This window comes from Desmodus rotundus, chromosome 13 (genome assembly GCF_022682495.2).
Source record: "Desmodus rotundus isolate HL8 chromosome 13, HLdesRot8A.1, whole genome shotgun sequence".
NCBI classification, from domain to species: domain Eukaryota; kingdom Metazoa; phylum Chordata; class Mammalia; order Chiroptera; family Phyllostomidae; genus Desmodus; species Desmodus rotundus.
The window spans coordinates 86,080,872-86,101,988 of NC_071399.1; the positions used below are offsets into that span (position 1 = coordinate 86,080,872).

The 21,117-nt window shown below is 40.8% G+C and overlaps 1 protein-coding gene across 1 annotated transcript in view; it reads right to left on the reverse strand.

Moving 5' to 3' along the window:
* Window positions 1–6,315: 6,315 nt before the first annotated feature.
* Window positions 6,316–21,117, reverse strand: part of DCT (dopachrome tautomerase) — a 28,182-nt gene continuing 13,380 nt past the window's right edge. Inside the window, exons 6-8 of the mRNA XM_024567019.3 lie at window positions 19,962–20,097; window positions 10,133–10,334; window positions 6,316–6,494 (exon numbers count right to left, since the gene is read on the reverse strand). Of these exons, the coding sequence (XP_024422787.2) occupies window positions 6,316–6,494; window positions 10,133–10,334; window positions 19,962–20,097 (517 nt within the window). The remainder of the gene's footprint in view (window positions 6,495–10,132; window positions 10,335–19,961; window positions 20,098–21,117) is intronic.

Below are 21,117 nucleotides of genomic sequence, written 5' to 3' on the forward strand. Positions count from 1 at the left end.
ACGGGATCCAAGCGCCGGGGCTGTCGCAAGGTAACGTGTTCAAAACGCAAAGAAGCCTGCGTCTTGATTAGAGGACGTTGCTCAGGGGAGAAATGAACAGAAAGAAGGAAAATGACCTTGAGTCTGTAAGATATTACAAGCCTCAGAATTGTAAAAGGCCTGAGTGAAAGGAAAATGAGCTCGGAGCTGAAAAGGCTGGGAGCTGTTCGCTTGCCACTCGTGGGGCAGAGAAAGAGGTTCCCTGGATAGAAGGCTGGTCATTGGCTTCCATACAGAGGTCTGTGACTTAAAGCAGTGACCCGTGCACTTTAGCTGAGCAAGCCTCCTTGGTATGAAACGCAAGGCTTGAAAATACACGCAGTCTTTTTTTTTTTTTTTTAAGATTTTATTCATTTACTTTTAGAAAGAGGGGAATGGAGGGAGAATGGAGGGAAAAAGAGGGGACCAGAAACATCAATATGTGGTTGTCTCTCATGCGCCCCCTACTGGGGACCTGGCCCACAACCCAGGCGTGTGCCCCGTTTGGGAATTGAACTGAGATCGTTTGGATTCGAAGACCCGCGCTCAATCCACTGAGCCACACCAGCCAGGGCAAATATATGTATTTTTTTAAGAAGGAAAAAATACCGATTAGTGGCAATTGTCAGAACAAAACTTGCTTTCTAAAGAAGGAAATAAACATATCGAAGATGAGACGTTAAGTAAAACGAATAATAATTTTGCTGCTTTGGAAATGAAGTTTTCAGCAAAGCATTCTGTGTAGTAACCCATCTATCAGCAGGGAGTGAATGCATGGTTTTCCCCTGTGAAGCCTGCTTCTTCTGGCAGTACTGTAAGTGTTTTGGATCTGTCTCCCCCATTGCAGTCTTTTGTTTTGGGTTGGTTTTGTGTTTTTTTTTTCCTTTTTTCTCTTCCCCATAAGAACAGCCACTGTCTCCATGTCTGGAATCCCCATTGACAGAGAACCACCAGAAAAAGAGAATAACGGGGAGAGCCAGCTAGAAAATTGGACCCCCAATTCTTTCACTCAAGCAAAACTTCTCAGAATAAGCAAACAAATGCCCTGCCCCTGCCTTTCCCCTTTAATCTTTACCTGGGTGTACGTACTAGAAGGAAAAGCTTGACCAAAACTAGCTACATACCATGTTTTCTTTAACATTTGAGTCCCTTTTTCAATCACCCGATGTAAGCCAACGTGGGCACCCAAGTAAATAATCGCTCTTGGAACCATCGGGCCAATAGCCCAGTGGTGAAAAGTGGATTTTGCACAGTGAAGCACATCACCTGACCCTGTTCACCCCCACACCCATATTCAGGTATTTCTATCTAGGTTTAGTTCATTGATCTAGTATTTTTTCTAAAAATTTTTCAAAATTTACCAGCTTCTCCATAACAGTTTTTAATTGGGGAAAAAACAAAAAACAAAACCTCCCCAGTCTCCAGCTGCAGTATGATCATGTAATAATATTAAATACTATTTAACTAAATTATACCTTGAGTGTATGTGACAAGCATAAAAGTCTTACCCAAATTTCCCCCCCCCAGTTTTTATGGCTTGCTGGTGAACATTTAACATGTCAAAATACATGAAAAAGGAAATTCTAAGGGCCTTCATTATGTGATTGCCTTGCCTGCACAGGAAATTATTTCCTTCTAAGTCTTGTGCTTTATCTGTTCTGGTTTCTGAATTCATGACCAGTCTTCCAACATTTGGGTGTTTTCTCTGACCCAGGCAATTAACCACGGTGCTGAAAAGGAGCCCTAAGAACTTGATCGCATGGTGCAATGTTCTAATAAAACACAAGAGGGCAGGTTTTGCTTTATTGTAAGCCCAGTTCAGCTGTGCTGTTAATCAGGAACGTCGTTGGCCTAATTACACATTCAGAAAGGCTCAACAGCATACCCAGTGAGTCATCGGTGTGTGTACTCTGGCAGGAAACCTCTGGTACTTTAATAAGGAAGAACAAGTTTAAGCCTTTCTACGAGGCGTTATTTACAACACAGAGAACAATTATATTTGGGAGACACTGGGGTAGTTTTAGCTTTATGTTTATAAACCTCCGAGGGAGCAGAGAGTGGCTAGGAAAAGAAAGGACCAAACTCAGTCATATTACATCCAAGAAGTCTAGCTTGAATCAAGGGGGCAAACAACACAAGTGTGTTGATGATTTCTGCCCAATAGATATAATCTTGGTGAAAATGTGCAGGGCATACCGGCCTTGGACAGGAACCTTGCACTTTTTGTTTGGCTTGTTTACTTTTAGAAGACTTTAGCTTAGCCAGTTGCTCACAATTTCTTCATGTTGTTTTCAAGATTTCTTTAAACTACCTGAAACGCATAATTAATTCACAAGGCTGATTTTCAACTTGAACTGTCATTATAGCTGAAGTCCAAATATATCATCTTTGGAGAATTTTGAAATAAACTCTTGGGCCCATGAAAGAAATGAGAAAGAAAGGCCTGGCTGGTTTGTCTGGCTAAATAAATTTCCCACTCACTTCCTTCCACGGAAACAAGGCTGTTAGGATAGCAGATAGTGGAGGGGTCTGAAATGACACTGTGAGGTCCTAACTTCCTATCCTTGTCCCTACAGATGGTAGAATAAAGGCCTACCAATGGTGAGGAAAAGATACACCCAAGAAGAAAATATACCTGAAAAAGTGTACCCTTGTATTAGGTTGCCTGAAGTAAAATTCCACTTCCCATATGCCCAACTCAGAAACTGAAATACAGGTTATTTTATAGTTCGAGTTCTCCTTTGAGATTAATTTATTCATTCGAAAACATTAACAGAGCGTTCGGGATGAGCAAGGCATTGTAGAAATGGGAGAGCTCCGCACTGGGTTCTGCCACTGCACTGCGGAGAGGAATTACCTCCCCGCGAGGGGTGAACCGGCTCTTTCAGGGGCCTGAGTGCTGCCAGCGCTGTGGTACCACGGCACTGGAGCTGCACAGACAGGTGTACACCCCGACCTCTAGGAGCTTCGGGTCTGGATGTATAAACAAACAGGACGTAGCTATTACCTCATTGGCTCTAACGTGCTGCTTCTGCATCTCCTGCAAGTTGATCTACTGGGAAAGCTTCCCAGGGAGTTAGCTGCGGTGGGCCCCTCTCCTTCCCAGTCAGTGACTTGAAGTAGCCACTCCACTCCTACCCCAGCCTGGGTCTTTCGACTGTGGGGAAGGACGTCAATAGTAACTCTTCACCTGGGAAAAGGGCAGGGTCTCATTTTTCTTACCTACGTAATAGAGAGCCAGGGAGTAGCAACTGCTTAGAAACTCACAAGTAGAAACATCAGTTTAAGAACTGATCTTCCAAAGTGAAGTAGCCATTGTAGATTTTATATTTATTGTCAAAAGTGAAGTAGTTATGTATTTTATATATACTTATGTTGATAGGTAGATGCTGTGAAATTAAAAGACAATAACCTGCAACAGATGACTAATAATCTGCAAAGCAACAGTTTTATTTTCCTCTTCAGTAAGTTTTCTACTTCTTGTTAATGTGAGATTAAAATTATTCACTAGTATTATTATAATTAACAATGTTAAATGCTAAGCAAGACACAAATTAATGTCAAAGAATTTTAAAATTAGAAAAGGACTCAGTTCACAAAGGAAAGATGTTATTGGATTTCATTTCCATTTTGTGTGTTAGATTTATGAAAACATTTCTTTGGCAATCATAATTCATATACATATAATTTTCTCCTTTTTTCTTTTTTTTTTTAGAGTAACCTTCCCAAACTCACAACACTTATTTTTTTAATCCTCACCCAAAGACATTTTTCATTGGTTTTTAGAGAGAGAGGGAGGGAGAGAGAGAAACATCAGCCGATCACTTGTGTCCTCCCAAGCCCCCGAACCAGGGACCAAACCCATAAGCTAGGTATGTGCTCTGACTGGGAATTGAACCCACGACCCTTTGGCCTACAGGAGGGTGCTCCAACCAACTGAGCCACACCAGTCAGGACTACGTATGATTTCTCTAGTACTGATGATTTAGTATATAAAGATTTAGCACATGTATTCTTTCTATTCAGAGTTGATTTTTTTTTCCCTGTCATTGAGAAGTTTAGTTCTACAATGCTCAGTGATATTTTCTGAGTTTATTTGCATAATATTCAATGTAGGTAAATACCAATGTTTTTATTCTGTAGGTTTGTTCTACCTTTGAATTTGTTAAAAAGCATTCATCACTGATGTATTGTAATATTAGAACATTTTATTCCTCTTATATGAACTATAAAATTTGGGAATTACTTCTTTCAGAGAGACGTTATAAAGTACAGTGTTTAAAATAAGTTTCAAGCACTATAGATACAAGTAGCAAAGTATAAATGACTATCTTTACTTCTACCTCAGATAGATCTTGCTTTAAACGAATTTCATGAGAATATGATGTATGAAAATTCTGATATACCTGAAAGATAAGCTAGAGGTGGTTATCTGCCTTATAGAATTGTTCATAATAGTTCATCTACAAAAACTAATTTCCCCTGCTGTTTTTAATGTATAATGGACTGATACACAACTTCTCAGGAACACACCTACCATGCACAACTTTATCTTCATTTTAATATATTCCTCGTTTGGTTTAAAAATCAGATGCAGAAATGTGTTCTACAACAACCCTGAGCTGAGAGCGTAAAGTGTCCAGAGTGAAGCATGGTGATGAAGCGTTGCTGGATTTTCCACGTGTGCCATTCAAGGCGGGAACTGAGATGTGGCTGTGTCTAAGAACGCCGCAGCAGGGCTTCACCCCACGAAGGACTCTGCGCTATCTAGAGTCTTATCTGCTGAGCTTACTCTCACATACACCTGTAGCTTTATGAGACTCAAATTCAGTTCAGACTGGGCTTGGTCCATTCCTCTGTTTTATTTCAGGGGAATGACACAGGGGTTGGTGAAACCTGAACCCTCCAGGCCCCTGTAGGTAGAAGGCAGATCCAGGATCCTCCTCACACCCATTCTTTACACACGTGCATTCCATAGAGAGGGGTTGCAATGAGCGGACAGACAGGCCACCTTGTAGAACTTTGACCTCCCCGCTTGCATGCACAGGGACCAGACATGAGCAGATGAAGTTTGCCTTCAAATCTCAGTAACTGTTAAATCTCAGAAGTAGGGATCATATTGCTAAGTTCAAACCTCTTGGTAAAGATTCTTCTCCCTCATGATCTGATGATTACTCAGCGGAACATAACCACCTAATTCTGAATTGTTATGTTTTGTATACATGGTTGGCTTTTAAATAATAAGACAACTGATTAGCGTTCATAAGTAACTGTCAGTACAGGGCAGCATTAACGAATCAAAAGTCAACTCTTAAAAATAAGCCAAATGCATTTTGTGTGAATAATGTTTCACCTGAGCTACGTAGGAAAGGAATTGGTTGAGGATCAGCCAATTCAGACCTCAGAGCAAAGGCACACTGATCAAAACGTCTCGTGCTCAGGATTATGTCCTCACCTGCGTCTCCAGTCAACCTTTCCTGGAAAGAGAGATTCTATACTGGGTCACAGGTTTGAAAGTGCACATTGATTAACTAGAAAGCTCCATCATTGAATCCTTTATCTAATTATTTATAGGATTCATGCTTATCCAGCTATTGTATCTTGTGATATGTCTCCCGTTAAGAATTTCAGACTTTTGATAAATTCTACAAAGTCTAATTTATAAAAGACAAACAAATTGAGCATTCATTCATTCATTCTTTCTCCATCCTTCTTGGAAAATAAGGCTTATTTTCACCCCAATGGCCATTTTAAAGGCTGATGAGGAAAAGAAGAAAAATAAGGCTCAAGAAGACAATCGGAACAGCACCTGAAAGCACAGACATTTATAGCTAAAAGGGAGCTCAGAGACTGTTGTAGCGACTACTACCCCCTATACCCACCCCGTTACAAATGGAGACACGTGGGCCAGGAAAGATTGAACCATAATCTTGTCCAAGTCACACGTTCCACTAACCTGCAAATTACAATGAGTGCGCACTGTCAACTTGTTGTTTATATTCTCAAAACACAAGGTGCCTTAATCAACATGGGGAATTGCTGTGAGATACTGCAAATCTTCAGCTCTACCTTTGTTGGGTGGTGGGGACAGCCTAGAGTATTGCAGCTTGAGTTTGTTACACACACACACACACATGCAAACCTAGAAACTACAGCTAAGCATCTTATGTGTTTGGGATCATCACCCCCAGAAGAAGGGCTGTGCCGGAGATCTTCGGCGAAAGGAAGAACAGTGAGGATTAGTTTATTCATTGAAAGAGTCCCAACTACAGCTTGGTTAGCCTCTTGGTAAGCACCCTAGGCTTCTTCCGTGTATCTCTTCTTGTTTAAATGTGTCTCCATTAAGGGCGCATATCCTCTCCGAAGTCTTCTGTACTGAAGGAAAGCCAGCAGCACACAAAGGCCAACCAAGACCACCAGCATTCCCATAGCCGCCGAGAGAGTCGCGGTCCCCCTTGGAGTTTCTTCCACTGAAACTGAAGCAGAAGAAAAGGCCTGTGATTGGGAAATTCATCAGCTGAATACACTTCACAAATGAAAAAAATAAACCAATTTGCCTTTTACATGCATTTTGTTGATAAAGCAAAACTACACAGGCTAGAAAAAAATGTACCTTCTTCTCCACCAACTATTTATCATATCCACAATTGTTTTTCCTGAGGAAGTGAGAAATGAAATTCCACTATTTAAATGCAGCTTGTTGCAGTTTAAATTTTTCTTATAGTGAATACGTACACAGAAGAAGCCCTCCCAGGAAGTATATATAACTACTTTTGCGAGTTGGAAACTCATTTGTAAAAGGGCATGCTAGAATGGTATCTGGGGGACTGCATCCCTCAGGTGAAGAAATTTTGCCATTGTCTCTATCTTTTTTAAAGGATGGTAAATGTATAAAACAAATCAGATAGGTTATCATAACAGGAGACATTCAACAGCAGGAACAGATGAAATGTGTACCTATTTATGTAGTTGTGGGTAAAATCTGAATCTTCCACATGATAAATCCAATTCTCTACTCAAATATATTTTATTAGCACTCCTCCACAAAATTAATGGACTTCATTTCTAGTATACGTATCTACTTGTCATTTCTTTAAAAATTATCTTATCCTTGGAGAGCTATTCTTAAATTCAGTTTCTCTGCGTTAGGTTCTTGTTCTACACCCTACACTTAATCTAAATGTAGATTCTCCTGCTGCTTCTTTTCCTTCAACCTCCCAGAGGGCTCTGGCCCATCCTGAAAGGATTCCTCCAAGAGGATTTTAATTTGTCTCCTTTTGCTATAATCCAGCAGCATCTGTTGCCAATCTCAGCTTCTTAAAATGCAGATTTTGATTCTGCAGTTCTTTGCTCAGGAACCCACAATGATTGCTGTTTGTTATGGTCCAAATTCCTGCCGAGCTTATTTTATTATTTTTTAAATTGTGGTAAAATACACATAACATATATTTCACCACCTTAGCCATCTTTAAGTGCAGAGTCCTGCGGCATTAAGTACATTTACATTGCTGTTGCCGCGATCACTGCCGTCCTTCCGCAGAACTTTTTCCATCTTGCAGAACAGAAATGCTAACTCACCCATCTGCCGTCCCCCCAGACCTGGTGACCACCATGCTACTTTCTGTCTCTATGAATTTGACTGCTCTTGACACCTCATATAAGAAGAGTCATACAGCTTTTGGCCTTCTGTGACTGGTTTATTTAACTTGGCTTACTGTCTTCAAGATTCATTCCGTTGCAGCACGTGACCGCATGTCCTTCCTTTTTTTTAAGTCTGAATCCTACTGCATTGGGTGAGTGTGCCGCATTTTATTTATCCATCCATCCATCAGGGAGCACTGGGGCTGCTACCATCTTACATCTGCTGTGAATAAAGCTGCTACGAGCAGAGGTGCACAAATACCTGTTTGAGTTCTTGCTTTCAATTCATCGGGATAAATACCCAAAAGCTGACTTGCTGGAGCCTATGGCAATTCTACATTTAATTTTTTGAGGGACTGCCATATCATTTTGCACAGAGGCTGTGCCGTTTTACATTTCAGCAAGCAGTGCACGAGGCTCCCAGTTGCTCCACATCCTCATCAACACTTGTTAGTTTCTGCTTTTGGGGGTAGTAACCATCCAAATGGGTATAAAGTGGTATCTAATAGTGGTGTCTGCCTAGGTTTAAAGTCCTAGGTAATCGGTCCTTCTCACAGATCCAACTGTATTTGATTTTTAGAAACGATGTAATACTCTTTTGCTTCTTTTTTATCGAATGTATTGTAGTGACACTGGTTAATAAAATTATATAATGTCAGGGGTACATCACAGATGCTATTTTAATTAACAATAACCTCCCACCTAAGCCTTCCACTACGTATAACAAGGCCTCCTCCTGACACAGTGTTCTCTGTAGACTACCCTCGCCTTTCACAGTCCTGCTTCCTGTTCTTTTTCCGTATAAAGCACTGCCTTCTCTCCTCCCCAGCGACCTAAGATCCGCTCTCTTTGAATCTAGTTCAAGACCTATCTCCTTTCCCAAATACCTCACTCTCTTCCACTTTTGGTTACAGATAAGACGGGAAGCTTATTTGTCATGAACATGAATGAACATGAATTTGTATCCTCCAGTGAGTTAACGCATTTGGGGCGTATTTTGACACCCAGGCTCTACCTGTTAATTGGCTGATTTCAGAGGAATGGAAAGATAGTCAAAGTACATGCATTGCAAACGTTTTGGTTACTAGTATGTTCAGGCCCAGAGAAAAGTTTCAGAGAGATATCCTCAGCTGCTCAAGGAAATGAAATTTGCAGTTGGTAAGTGGAACAAGCAGCAGTAGAGGCCGGGCTACAAGGAAAAGCAGAGGACAGACTCAGGGCCTGAAAGACTGAGCTAAGGAGACAGGTGTGATCTCACAGGCGGTCCTGATGACGTTGTAGGCTGAGATTTAGCAACGATGGAATAGACACAAACCAGGGGAAAGCCACTGGCAGCGGGGCTGTGTGTTTTTCGACTTCTTGACGTATTTAAGTTTTTTTTTATTGTTTTACCTTTCCTTTCTCAACTTGTTCTAAGACTCTTTTTTTAAAATGAAGTATCATTGATATCCAACACTCTAGTAGTTTCAGATATACGACATAGTGATTCACTGTTTGTATACACTGCAGACGGAGATTCTTTAAATGGCACAGGGAGCTATACTGGGGCCTACTCAAATAAAAAGATATGTGTGCTCCTAAATGAACTTATCAAAATATCCTCCCACATTTTGAACCAAGTGGGAAAAGTTAATAAAACATCTACAATGGAAAAACATGACTTAAAAAACATTAATTTAACAAACATACACACGAAGACTCATGTAGCTCAGTGTGTTAGCAGGCGATTACCAGGCTCACAAGCCCACCCAGCATGGGTGGTAGGGGATAATGGGAAAAAATGGTCTAGTTACAAAATAATGCAGGGGCATAAAACAAACAACAACAGCTTGTCTCTACTTAAAATTGTGATAGTGAATTCATCAAAGATTTTTTGCATTAATAGTCTTTTTCTAAATATTGCATTATATTACTACTCATCTAGATTATTAAACTTTTTGGCCCCCCCTTGAACTTTGTGCCTCAGGCAAGGGCAGCAGCCCAGCTTTCAGGTACCGATCTCCTGTAAGTTCCTGTCCACAGGGGGCTAGTGTGTTTTGACTTTACCGGTTAGGTATTTCAAACCATGGCCAGCTTTTGATTAACTCAGACAAAATTGTCAGATCAAAGGTAGGATTAAATACTTCCTCTGTGGAATAAGGTATCTTAACAACTCAGTTTTCTAAACTAACAGTCATCCAATCAGTTCCTTTTCTGACATTAATTAGTAGTTTAAAGGCTCATTTTACTAAATATATATATCCTAGACAATTGCCAATAAACTTAATGAAACATGAATGCTTCAACTTAAGGTCTTGGTTTTCCTTAAGAAAGAGAGAGAGAGAGAGAGGGAGAGAGGGGGGAGGGAGGGAGAGGGGGAGGAAGGGAGGGAGGAAAGGAGAAAGGAAGAAAAGAAAAAAGGAAGGAAAGAAGGAAGGAAGGAAGCTCCTTCCAAAGATGAATGAATCTCCCACTTAGAAATTGTATTAGTTACCTGGCATGTCAACGGCATAGCTGTAGCCAAGTTGGTCTGCGGTTGAAAAGAATTCCTCATTAGTCACGGGAGGGAAGAAAGGAACCATGTTGTACATCCGATTGTGGCCGATGGGTGCCAGCTCCCAAGGCCAAGCATCTGCGGAAGGATTAAATCTTTTCATCCACTCATCAAAAATGGCATCAGTAAAGGCATGCAGGACCTGCAAGACAGTTGAGCAAGACAGTTAACGTTCATCAGACTATTTCATTAGCTCAATCCGATTGGAGCTTTCTCTACTACGTAACGGGGTTCCTCTTGACAGGAGCAACTCCCATATACCTAATCTAGTCTTAGTGACACACCTACTGGCAGTTTTAGTTAAATTGCCAAGAATATATGACGTATCTCTCCAAAGAGGATTAGAAGCCCTTTGTCCAGTGAACAGATGAGAGCTCTGTTGCAGATTTAACATGGGCTTGAGAACCTGGGAGGCCTTCAATAGTATAGGTTAGTTATTAAGTTCAGAAAAAAAGGCAAGGATGATGAGATGCATATTCTAGTCTGTTTTCAGGTGCTTTTGCTTTAACAGGAGAGAAAAAAAAATGTTGTGCCTACCAGTACTGTAATATAAATGGACAGTTTAAAAACACATATCCAAAATGGGCTTTCAAATTCTTCTCACTGGAGTACCTTTCTGTGTACTCATTTTATAACCCTCTCCTATGAATTTTCAGTGTTATGCCAGCAAAAGAAAGTCTAAAAATGTTGTGAGGTGCATAGTGCTCATTTTAACTTTCTCAAGGAAGCTGTTAAAGTCCTTAAGCACAGCAATTAGTACATGCTTTAAAATATTCACAGCAAAATATCCACACGTATAATCCTGATTTCACAACAGGACATAAATACGCGTTCAGCTCAGGCTTTGCGCCTGGTCATTAAGAGTTCCTCTTTTACTCCTAGGCTGCAAGTTCAAGGAGCTCAGAGGCATTGTCTGCTTTTCTTTGCCTCTGTGTCCCCAGTGTCTGTCACCCCAGTGCCGGTCACATGGGAGCAGGGAGGTCCTTATTTCAATAAATGCTTATTAATAAATTTATTCATCCATTCACCACTATCATTTATACCCCAAATCTAGCACTGGTTAAATTATACTCTAACTTGTTACTTATCTATCTATGTCCCCTAACAAGACCCCTAACTCCTAAATGTCAGAGATAAGGTCTTTTCACCTTTGAGGCCTCAAGCTCAGCACCCAACCTGGACAGAGTTGATGCTTAACAAGAATCTGTTGGCTAATAACAGTGCCATGTGAAGTACTTATATTTTTTGTACAATTCGTCCAAATAAGCACCTTGCTAGCTGGTGCAGTGTCCTCGGTCTGCAGAGTCATTCCTTCTGGTTTCTGGCATCAGGGTCTTTCAAGGACAAACGAACTTAATGTCCTTGTCCAGGCACATCTGCACTGATTGGCTTCAGTCTGAATCCTTTGCTCTTTGCACTTCTTAACCCCTTCAGCTGCATTGCCCTTCCGGTTTACATTACTGTTGTTTGTTTAGTAGATAAAGTTTTTATATGTTGCCTGAGGTGCCTTGCAGTTTAGGTGCCCCTGTTCAGGCCACCCAGGGAGCCTGGGTTTCACTCCCTGTGTTTTGTCTCAAATGGCTACATTTGGGGTAGAAACAGGAATCAAGTGATTTACTGAAGGCAAGTTTTGTGCCAAACAGATTTTTAAAGTCTATGGCAGAGATAGTGTTCTGAAAAATCGAAACACCGAATTATAAGGCCTGGCATTGTAGAGAGATAAAAGATTTCTGAATTTCAAAGTCTTGTCTTTGAGTAACAAAATTTAAGCTCCAAAGGTATAAAGGTATAGTTTGTTCAAAAGCAACAACGATGGAAGAATACTTGATAAGGCAAGTGATGGATGGTTCTCACAAGTAGAGTTCCAAAAGGGCCATCTTCAAGAAGGGTCATCACCCCCTACTTATGAATTGGTGACTGTATATCTCAGTTATTTAAAAATGCAAATATTTAATAAGTAAATGTGGCATTTGAAAAATTAAGGGGAACCCCCCAAAAACAGAATTATCTTCTGGCGGGCAGGCCCCTTGTAGTACAGGCTTCCCCCACTAGGTGAGTGTTCTAGGAACCCATCTTATAGTGTACCAGCCAGTGTTTGTTCTGTTTCAGTGAATTTTTTTTAAGACTCTTTCAACGCATTTGTCCATTTCATGATGAGTGATTTACGAGCACACCTGCCCACATTGGGCTGAGTGTTCAGCAGTTTTGGACCAAAAATGGCCTCCCTCCCAAGCCCCACCTTCCCTATTCACCTGATTTCACCCCAAAAACTTTTTTTTGTTTCCCCGATGAAACAAGTCTTCAAAGGGAAACATTTTGCAGATGTGCAAGAGGTGAAACAAGAAACAGCAGAAGCACTAAAAGGCATCAAAATAAACAAGTTCAAAAACTGTTTTGAGCCATGGGGAAAATGTCTCCATAGGTGTATTGCATCAAATGGAGAGGACTTTGAAGGTGAGTAAAGTTTAAACATGTAAGAATAAATACACAATTTTTATAAATAAATTTCAAGTCTTTTTGCCCCCCCACAGTTAATTATCCTAAAACCACTGCCCTATCTTTCTAAAAGACAAGCAAAATTATTCAAACCTGCTCTTCACCAATTGGTGTTAATTTATACTAACGTGATCTAACAAAACTACACTTCCTCAACTATACTGTGAGCAAGTGTGAAGGGGTCAAATTAAGAATTGTCTGAAATGACAGAAGGCAAAACCGTAGCTAGAGGCACAACATGGGGAAAGTTTTGTGTAGGAAACTTTTCTTGTACGAGTTTTCTCTGTGTGACCACTTACTGGCTTGTATGAACTTATCCCCTTTCTTAGCCCCTCTGAACTTCATTTTCCCCATATTTAAAACAAAGAGAGTAGTTTATCAGGCACATTTTTATGAAGTTCAAAGATTATGTTTGCGTGACATCTAGTATAGGAACATATTAATAGATACTCAATAATTTCACATTCTCCTAACAAAAATTTATTGAGCATCTACTAAGTACCCGGGACTGTTCTAGAGGTTGGACATGGTATCAATGATCACATTAGCTTCTTATAAGCTAGTGATCACATTTCATATGAACACAGTATTAGGTTTTTGTAAAAAATGAAACATCAGAAAGCGTGTTGCACTTTGTTACTAACGTACGTAGAGATCTCTTCCACTACTTCTCTTATGAAACTAGTATTTTTTCTCTTCCCAGAAGACATTATCCTAATGAACAGACAGCTCACAGAAAAGTAAATGCAAATGGTTCTTTAAATATATTTTTTACAAAGGTGCTGGACATTATTTACAAGAGGAGAAATAAAAATTAAACACTAAAATATTATTTTCACCTACCAGATTGGCTGGTAGGAGGGGAAATCATTCCACCTTCTAAAGGGCAATTCGACAATATCTATCAAAATTTCAATATATTTATTTAACCTTTGACCCAACAATTCTATTCTATTTTATTCTCATGACTTATGCTACATATTCCCTTATTGCAGCATTGTTTGTAAAGCAGAAGATTACAAATCACCTAAATGCCCATCAGTAGGAGACTAAAAATTTCAGGATAAATCTATTCTACAGGATACCATATATCCCCCCACCCCCACCCCCAAAAAAGGAATAAGAAAGCCTGATATGAAGTAAGAAAACTGATACGGAGTGATTTAGAATAGAAAAATAAAAATGAAGTCACGGAAGTGTCTATAGTATTCTACCATTGGATACAAAAAGTGGGGAGAAATATATGAACACTTTTGCTTGTCTGTTCATAAAACATAAAACATGTCTGGGAGAGTAAAGGAAATGGTCGTGGGTAGCTGGGAGCTGCTAGTGGGTAGATTCTTCATTTTATGCCCTTTATGTGGAAGCCATTTATATGCATTATGTATTTTAAAATTTTACATTAAAAAATTTAAGAAACTATATAATAACCTAAAAGTGTGTACATTATAAGTGTAACTGTATAAACATAAAAGAATATAAAAAGAAATAAGCAGCAAATTGAGATGGAATTACAGACATTTTTGAATCTGTAGGACAATATTTCTGCAATTGTAAACCATTAAAAATCATTAAACCATTAAAATTCAAAATGTACATAAAATATTTTTGTTATTACTCAAAGAATTAGTTTAATTAGGACTTTTTAAAGAAATGTAAATTAAATAGATCTGTTTTTAAGTGCTTCCCTCTTGGGGAGAGAAAAGCCATGTGTTCTATATTTCTTTTTTAAAATTACAAGTAAATTCATATGAACACAGAAGTATTTTATACTTGTGATTTTTTACTAACTATTAATATTATGAATTTTACTGCAGCCTAGAACAGTGGAGCCAGAAGAGGCCTAACAGGATTAACTTAGCCATCAGACCTTTTTTTCCAGAAACTCATTTGCTCTTTTCATGCTTTGTATTCCTAACTCCCTACCTTATTCAGCTGGTTGTCTTCGTTAAGAAACGCCGGTCGTATGGAGACTACCTGCACATCTTATTCCCTTTAGAATTTCAGTGTAAAACACTAAACGAGCTCTTCAGTGGGTATTAACCACCCAAGCTACCAATCCCCCAGCCGCAGAGGAATAGAAAGAATTAGAAGTCGCCAATGTACCTTTCTAAAAGAATAACATCCAAATTCACTCTAACAACAGTCTCTTTAGGAACTGGCAAGAGAATAACCAGTCTCTCACATAGCTACTTCTGTGGCAGTTAATTCTGCTATTTAACTTTACAGTCTATTGGGTTCCCTCCTTTTTTCTTTTCTGGGTTATATCTAAATTGAATAGAAGACAGCATTACTTAGCTGTGGCCTAACCTTATTTTCCATGATAAATGCATGCATTTCCTTCAATTACTTTAGGAATTATTAGAGTTTCAGAAATTGGTTCAGAGTTTTTCTGTATTTTATCATCACGCCTTCTTGTGCTGATGCTGTGATCCCACACAATTTTATACCGCTCTTGCTCGAAGAGATTTCACACATTAAAAAATCATTTTAATAAACGTATGCAATATATTTGCATGAATTACCTCATGAACTTGAAATTCCAGAAGCTATAACTCTGTTAACTTAAATGCGTTGAACCTGGCTCTCGATATGTAAAAAATCATGTAAAGCTAAATCGGTTTCAACATGAAACTCTTTGTAAATAGTCTATGGTACTTGTGAGTTCTGGAACTAGTACTAAACCATTATTTCTTCAGTGCTTTCAAAAAAAAAAGTGGTAGCTTTTTCTTTATTTATATGTACATGATAATATGTCCCAAAAACAAACAAAATTTTAAATCCTAAAGGCATTAAATATAAACTAATGAAGGCAAGTAGGATTAAACATCTAGTATCTTTGAACTATGATACATGTGAGTCATGGAATCCCTCATCCATAAAATCATAATGTGGCCTTCCAACCAGAACAAGAAGAGAAATACGATTAAAGAGATATCCCTGTTGCAGAGAAGGGACATTAATCCCTTAGCACGGGTGTTGGCAAACTAAAGCCTGTGCCATGTAAGACTTACCTCCCGTTTTTATAAATAAAGTTTTATTAGAACACCACACTCATTTGTTTGTCTAATCTCTATGGCTGCTTTTATACTACAGTGGCAGAGTTGAGTAGCTGCCACAGAGGCGGCCTGTGAAGCCTAAAATACTTGCTACCTGGCCCTTCCGAGAAAAATGCTGCCAAGCTGGGTACACCTAGTGGGCTTCCTGAAAAGGAGGAAATAAGACACAGCAGTCCATGAGACTCAGGATGCTGAAAATCAAAACACTAGCATCTCCATTATTCCCTTCAGTAGGAGGAAAGATGAGGGGTATGATTCTCAATTCGCCAGAGGATTCTGCTTTTCTACTCATAACATTTTGGAGTACTGGATAAGGAGTACTGTGACAGTTTTCCTCATGAATATGGATTATGTGTACAAATGATACCGGTTGAAAGCCTATGTTTTAGGCCGTAACAAAGAATGAAATCTTACTATGGTGACTGCTTGCATGGACTTAAATGGGAATTATGCTAAGTGAAATAAGTCAGACAGAGAAAGACAAACACCACAAGGCTTCACTTGTATGCAGAATCTAAAGCACAAAGTATACAAACAAAACAGAAACAGACTCAGATACAGAGAACAAACTGATGGTTGCCAGAGGGGAGGGTGGTTAGAGGGCTGGGTGAAAAAGGTGGAAGAAGTAGGAAGTGCAAATTGGTAGTTACAGAATAGTCACTGGGATGTAACATACAGCACAGAAAACAGAGTCGACAATATTGCAATAACTGTGTACGGTGCCCGGTGGGTACTGGAAATATCAGGAGATCACTTTGTAAAATATATAATTGTCTACCTACCATGCTGTACACATAAAACTAATATAAAATACTATTGAATGGTAACTGTAATTGAAAAACAAAAGTAAGAAAAGAAAATGCGTGTTTTAGTAAAATCGTATTTGGAGATATGTAGTATAGATTAATAGATGTATAGCTACATAGCAGAGAAGGTAGACACCAGGAATACTTGGCATAAGCTTATGGCTGGATGACAGCTGGAAAGAGGACATGAGATACCAAGGCAGAGCCCTAGGGGGTGAGACCAATAGTCCACATTTGTGACGGCCCTTCACGTATTGCTGCCACATGTATGAGAGACAGAAGGAATAACTCCGCCAACTGCTCCTGTCCCAGGATTTCTTCCAGCTCACTCACTCTTCCCACACTTACACCTACCTGGGGGTCCAGAATACCCCCCAGCCTTCACACCACCGGGCAAGCTTAGAGTCGTGTGGCAGCTCCCCCTCTACCCTCCCGCTTCCTATCTCCTTTTTTTGTACCCTGGATGGAGGGAGTAAGAATAATAATCATCTTTGAAATACCTCTGACTTTGTGCTTGTCAGTAAATCGCCTTTAGGCACCACTGTCTGCTCTGGAGAACAAGATGAACCTTAATTAAGGTTTGGAAATTCAAGGGCAGCATACAGTTCTCTAATTCTTTCCCACCAGCTACTATAAAACACACTGATATTTTCATGATGACATTTGTGGTGTACTTGACAGTTTCTAGACGCGCTTTATAGGAGCCTAATTTATCATTGGCTGCTTTGTCGAACGCCGCAGTTTTCCCCAGCAGCGGGGCGGGCCTGTGGCTGGGACTTTGCAGGGTGGCAAGCAGCAGAGGCTGCATGCAGAGGCTCCCAGACTGCACAAGGCAGGGCCGAATAAAGCAGATTTGATTTCTGATCCAGAAAAATAAACTGCTATGAATGGACGGTTTCAGGATGCAGTGTGCTAGGGACAGAATTGTGACCCCACCCCACGCCCCAAATTCATGTGTTGAAGCCTTCAACTCCAAGGTGGCTCTTTTTGGAGAGGGAGCCCATCAGAAGGTAATTACGGTTGAATGATGTCATCAAGGTGAGCCCCTGAGATTGTAGAATTACTGTATTTTGCCGTGTACAATGCACACTTTTTTGCCCAAATTTTTCAGGGAAAAATAAGGATGTGTATTATACAAGGGTGGTACTTGAAAGACCTTGTATCTGTTCTTGTGTTTTATAATTATTTGTTACATAGAATTTCTTGTACCATAATATGTTCAAAAATAAATGCTAAAATTCCTTTATAATACAATAAACAATGTCTAAATATAAAAAAATAAATAATTGAATTAAAAAATTAAAACAAAATATTTTTTTCCTGAAAGTTTGGGCCAAAACCGTGGGTGTGGATTATACACAGAAAAATACAGTAGTGTTCTTATAAGAATACACTAGGAGCCCACTCCCACTCTCTTTTTGCCAGGTAAGGACACGGCAAGAAGGCAGAGGTCTTTCACCAGCAACCCAGTAAGCCAGCACCTTGACCTTGGATGTCCCAGTCTCCACAACTGTGAGATGTAAATTTCGGTTGTTTAAGCCACCCCATCTGTGTCCGCTATGGCATCTAAGCAGACCAAAACACATTGCTAAGGGTAACCTGAAAGTGAGGAAAATTGGGGGTGGAGGGACGCATTTAGTGTTTGTTTGCTATAGTACAATCTCAACTGGATAAAAATACAAACTGAAATACTGGCAAAATAAAAGAGGGCCACTGGTGAAATTTCTCCTTGTAATTGCTCTGAAATCATCTATCTGAAACATACTGAGACAGGCCAGTAAGCCAGGACAAGTGGAACAGGGAAACCGAGACAGATAGTTAAAAGGCCAAGCAGTTTACAGCCACCTGGTAAATCGCGAAATCCTTTCTTCCCTACCCAAGGACTCTGAAGAGTATAGGATGTATGCTTCTCCTCTCCAACCAGAGTGTAAATAGCTTAAATCACCCCACTCCAGGAGATAGACAGCAGAAATCCAGTTAGTGCCTTTTGTGCCAACCCCACCCAAGGACAGAGGAAATTAAGGGAATCAACCCCATTCTGTTGCTTTAGCATATGCTGATGAACATTCTCTTGCGATCTTCCCCTAAGGCCTCCCCTAAACTCCCAACCTTTAAAGCCCTCAAGACAAAGAACTCAGGGCCTGCTCTTCTTCCTGAGAGCACGCCCACAACTTTCTTCCCTCCCAGGTGTATGTCTTTACTTTTCTCTCCTTAGCTCTAAAATTCCCACAAGACTTGCAGCCAGAGGATCAGTGGGCAGTGGCAGCTTGTCCCAGGCTCACCCCCTGAGCCTGTCTCCAAGGCCCCCGTTCCTCTGACCATCCAGGGAGCCAAAGCAGCCCCACCTCGGCTCTCCTGTTGCTTCTTCTAGCCTAAGCCCCTCCTTGTTTCACTGGCCATAGCTTTAATAAGTGTACTCTCAACATCACCTGCACTCATGTTGTGAAATCTTTCGTTCACAAAGTCGAGAACCCACACACTACAGGCTAGCCAGAGGCAGACCTGCTCTGGGCTCAGTTCTCGTTGGGTTACAACAGGACCAATGAATACACCTCCAAGTTTGCAAACTGACTCAGCCCAGTTTGCCCATTCAGCTCTACCAGGTTGTTTTACATATCAGAAGCTTCCAGCAATTGGGGGTGTGTAGTGGCCATATGTCCCTCCCCATTTCAAGTGGACTTGCTACTAGGGGGTGGGTAACAATGAAAACAAGTATGAGAACAAGTGCTAGTAAACCTACAGACACTTATTAGCAAGTAGACACAGAAGAAGTGAGAGAACCTGTACTTGCACACCCAGGGAAGGCCGCACGCTCCTCTGACAAGTGTTCTGCATGAAAGATTCACTACAAAGTAGACACATGATATTCTGACAGCAGGAGCAGCTGGTTTTCAGTCAGAACCCTTTGTGAAGTGAGGCGGCCAGGACCACACACCAACCAGAGCTTTGGGCTTAGTGTGCTGCTTCGAAGGTGCCAGGGTGCTGCGCTTCATGCAGCAGCCATGGTGTCTGCAAGGTCCTCCCAGCCCCCCACTTATCCTCAACACCGCCGTTTTCACCCATTAAAAATCATGTATCATTATGCTAATTTATGACATAAATTATGCTAAATTATTATATAATTTATAATATCATTACATTAATGTATGGCTCTACCTCTAGACAGTAAACTACTATCTAGCATCATTCCAAAGCTAACCACTTTCAGAGCACAAGTTTCTGATTAGGGGATTTCAGATGCTAACTAAGCGCCCCTGTGGTGAAGATTCAGATGAATTTATATAGGCATCCACCCCATTGTTCACACAGAGAATCAAACATAGACCGAACTCTAATGTTACTGAAAAGCAAACAAATCCAACATAATATCTAGAAAATGTTTTCTCTATGCTGAGGCTTTGGACATACCACAAAAATGGGGTCGTTGGCAGCAGAGTGCGGCAAAGCACTTGTCCCGTTCAGGAAGGCATGCACCAAATTATGCAGGCCCATCACGTGAGAGTCCAGGGTCCCGTTCGCTCGGTCGAACCCCTCCAGGGCGTTCCTGAGAGAAAGCAGGACATTGACAACAACGCTCACGACTCGATGACGGCATTTTTATGGGCTCCCGCCTACTTAATTGTCTGCTGATTTGAGACCTGGGAGGTAAATGGGAAGCTCTGCCGTGGCTCCTGAACGAAAACAGCCCTGACCTCCAATGATGACCTATTCAGTGCTAGTTCTTCACCTGCTCATCGTATCTCTTCTGCGTCCTGGATGACAAGTGTTTCCTTTCGCGTGTGTCTCCCATGCCAGACTACGGACTCCTAGAGGGCAGCATCCTCCTGCAGTTCTATCCTGAGGACTCAGGACCATGCCCAGCACATGGTCTGTGATCGATAAGGGTTGTTTGAATCAACATATAATCTTATATTCCTATTTCTCAACTAAATAGACCTGCAGCGTAGCTGTAATATATACTCAGTGTTCTAAACACAACCCAAAATTTCTCCAACCTTATTTTGTTTTGAATCCCCCCCTTTCAGCAAATTCTAATTGTCCATACCCTAACTCAGTGATCCTCAGATTTAAGCACACAGCAGAATCGCTGCAGAAAAACACTTATGTCACACCCCACTTCCAGAGTTCCTGGTTCAGTAGGTGCAGGCTGGGTCCTCACATTTTGTATTTCTAGCCAACTCCTGGTGGGGGGTGCAGGGACCAATTATGGACACCTGGGCACCACACTTGGAGAATCACTCCCTTAAAGAGACGCAGAACACAATCTGTGTCCAAGGCACTTTATCACAATGAAACACTAAGGCCTGTTCCTTGTGAAGACCATCGTAAATGTCGCCCTGTCCCTGACACTGCCGCCCTGAGGGCTGTGCCAGCCCGTCACAGACACTGAGGCCTGCCACACTTAGCCCAGCCTCTGCCTGTAAGTGCAGCCCGCCCTGCCTGTGGCCCCAGAGAGCCCTCACTTATATAACTTATGCACAGGTGACAGAGAGAAGACCCAGTCCAGGAGGAGAATATCAATCTCCCCACCATTTCTTTTCGGAGTCCCATTCATCTCTGTTTA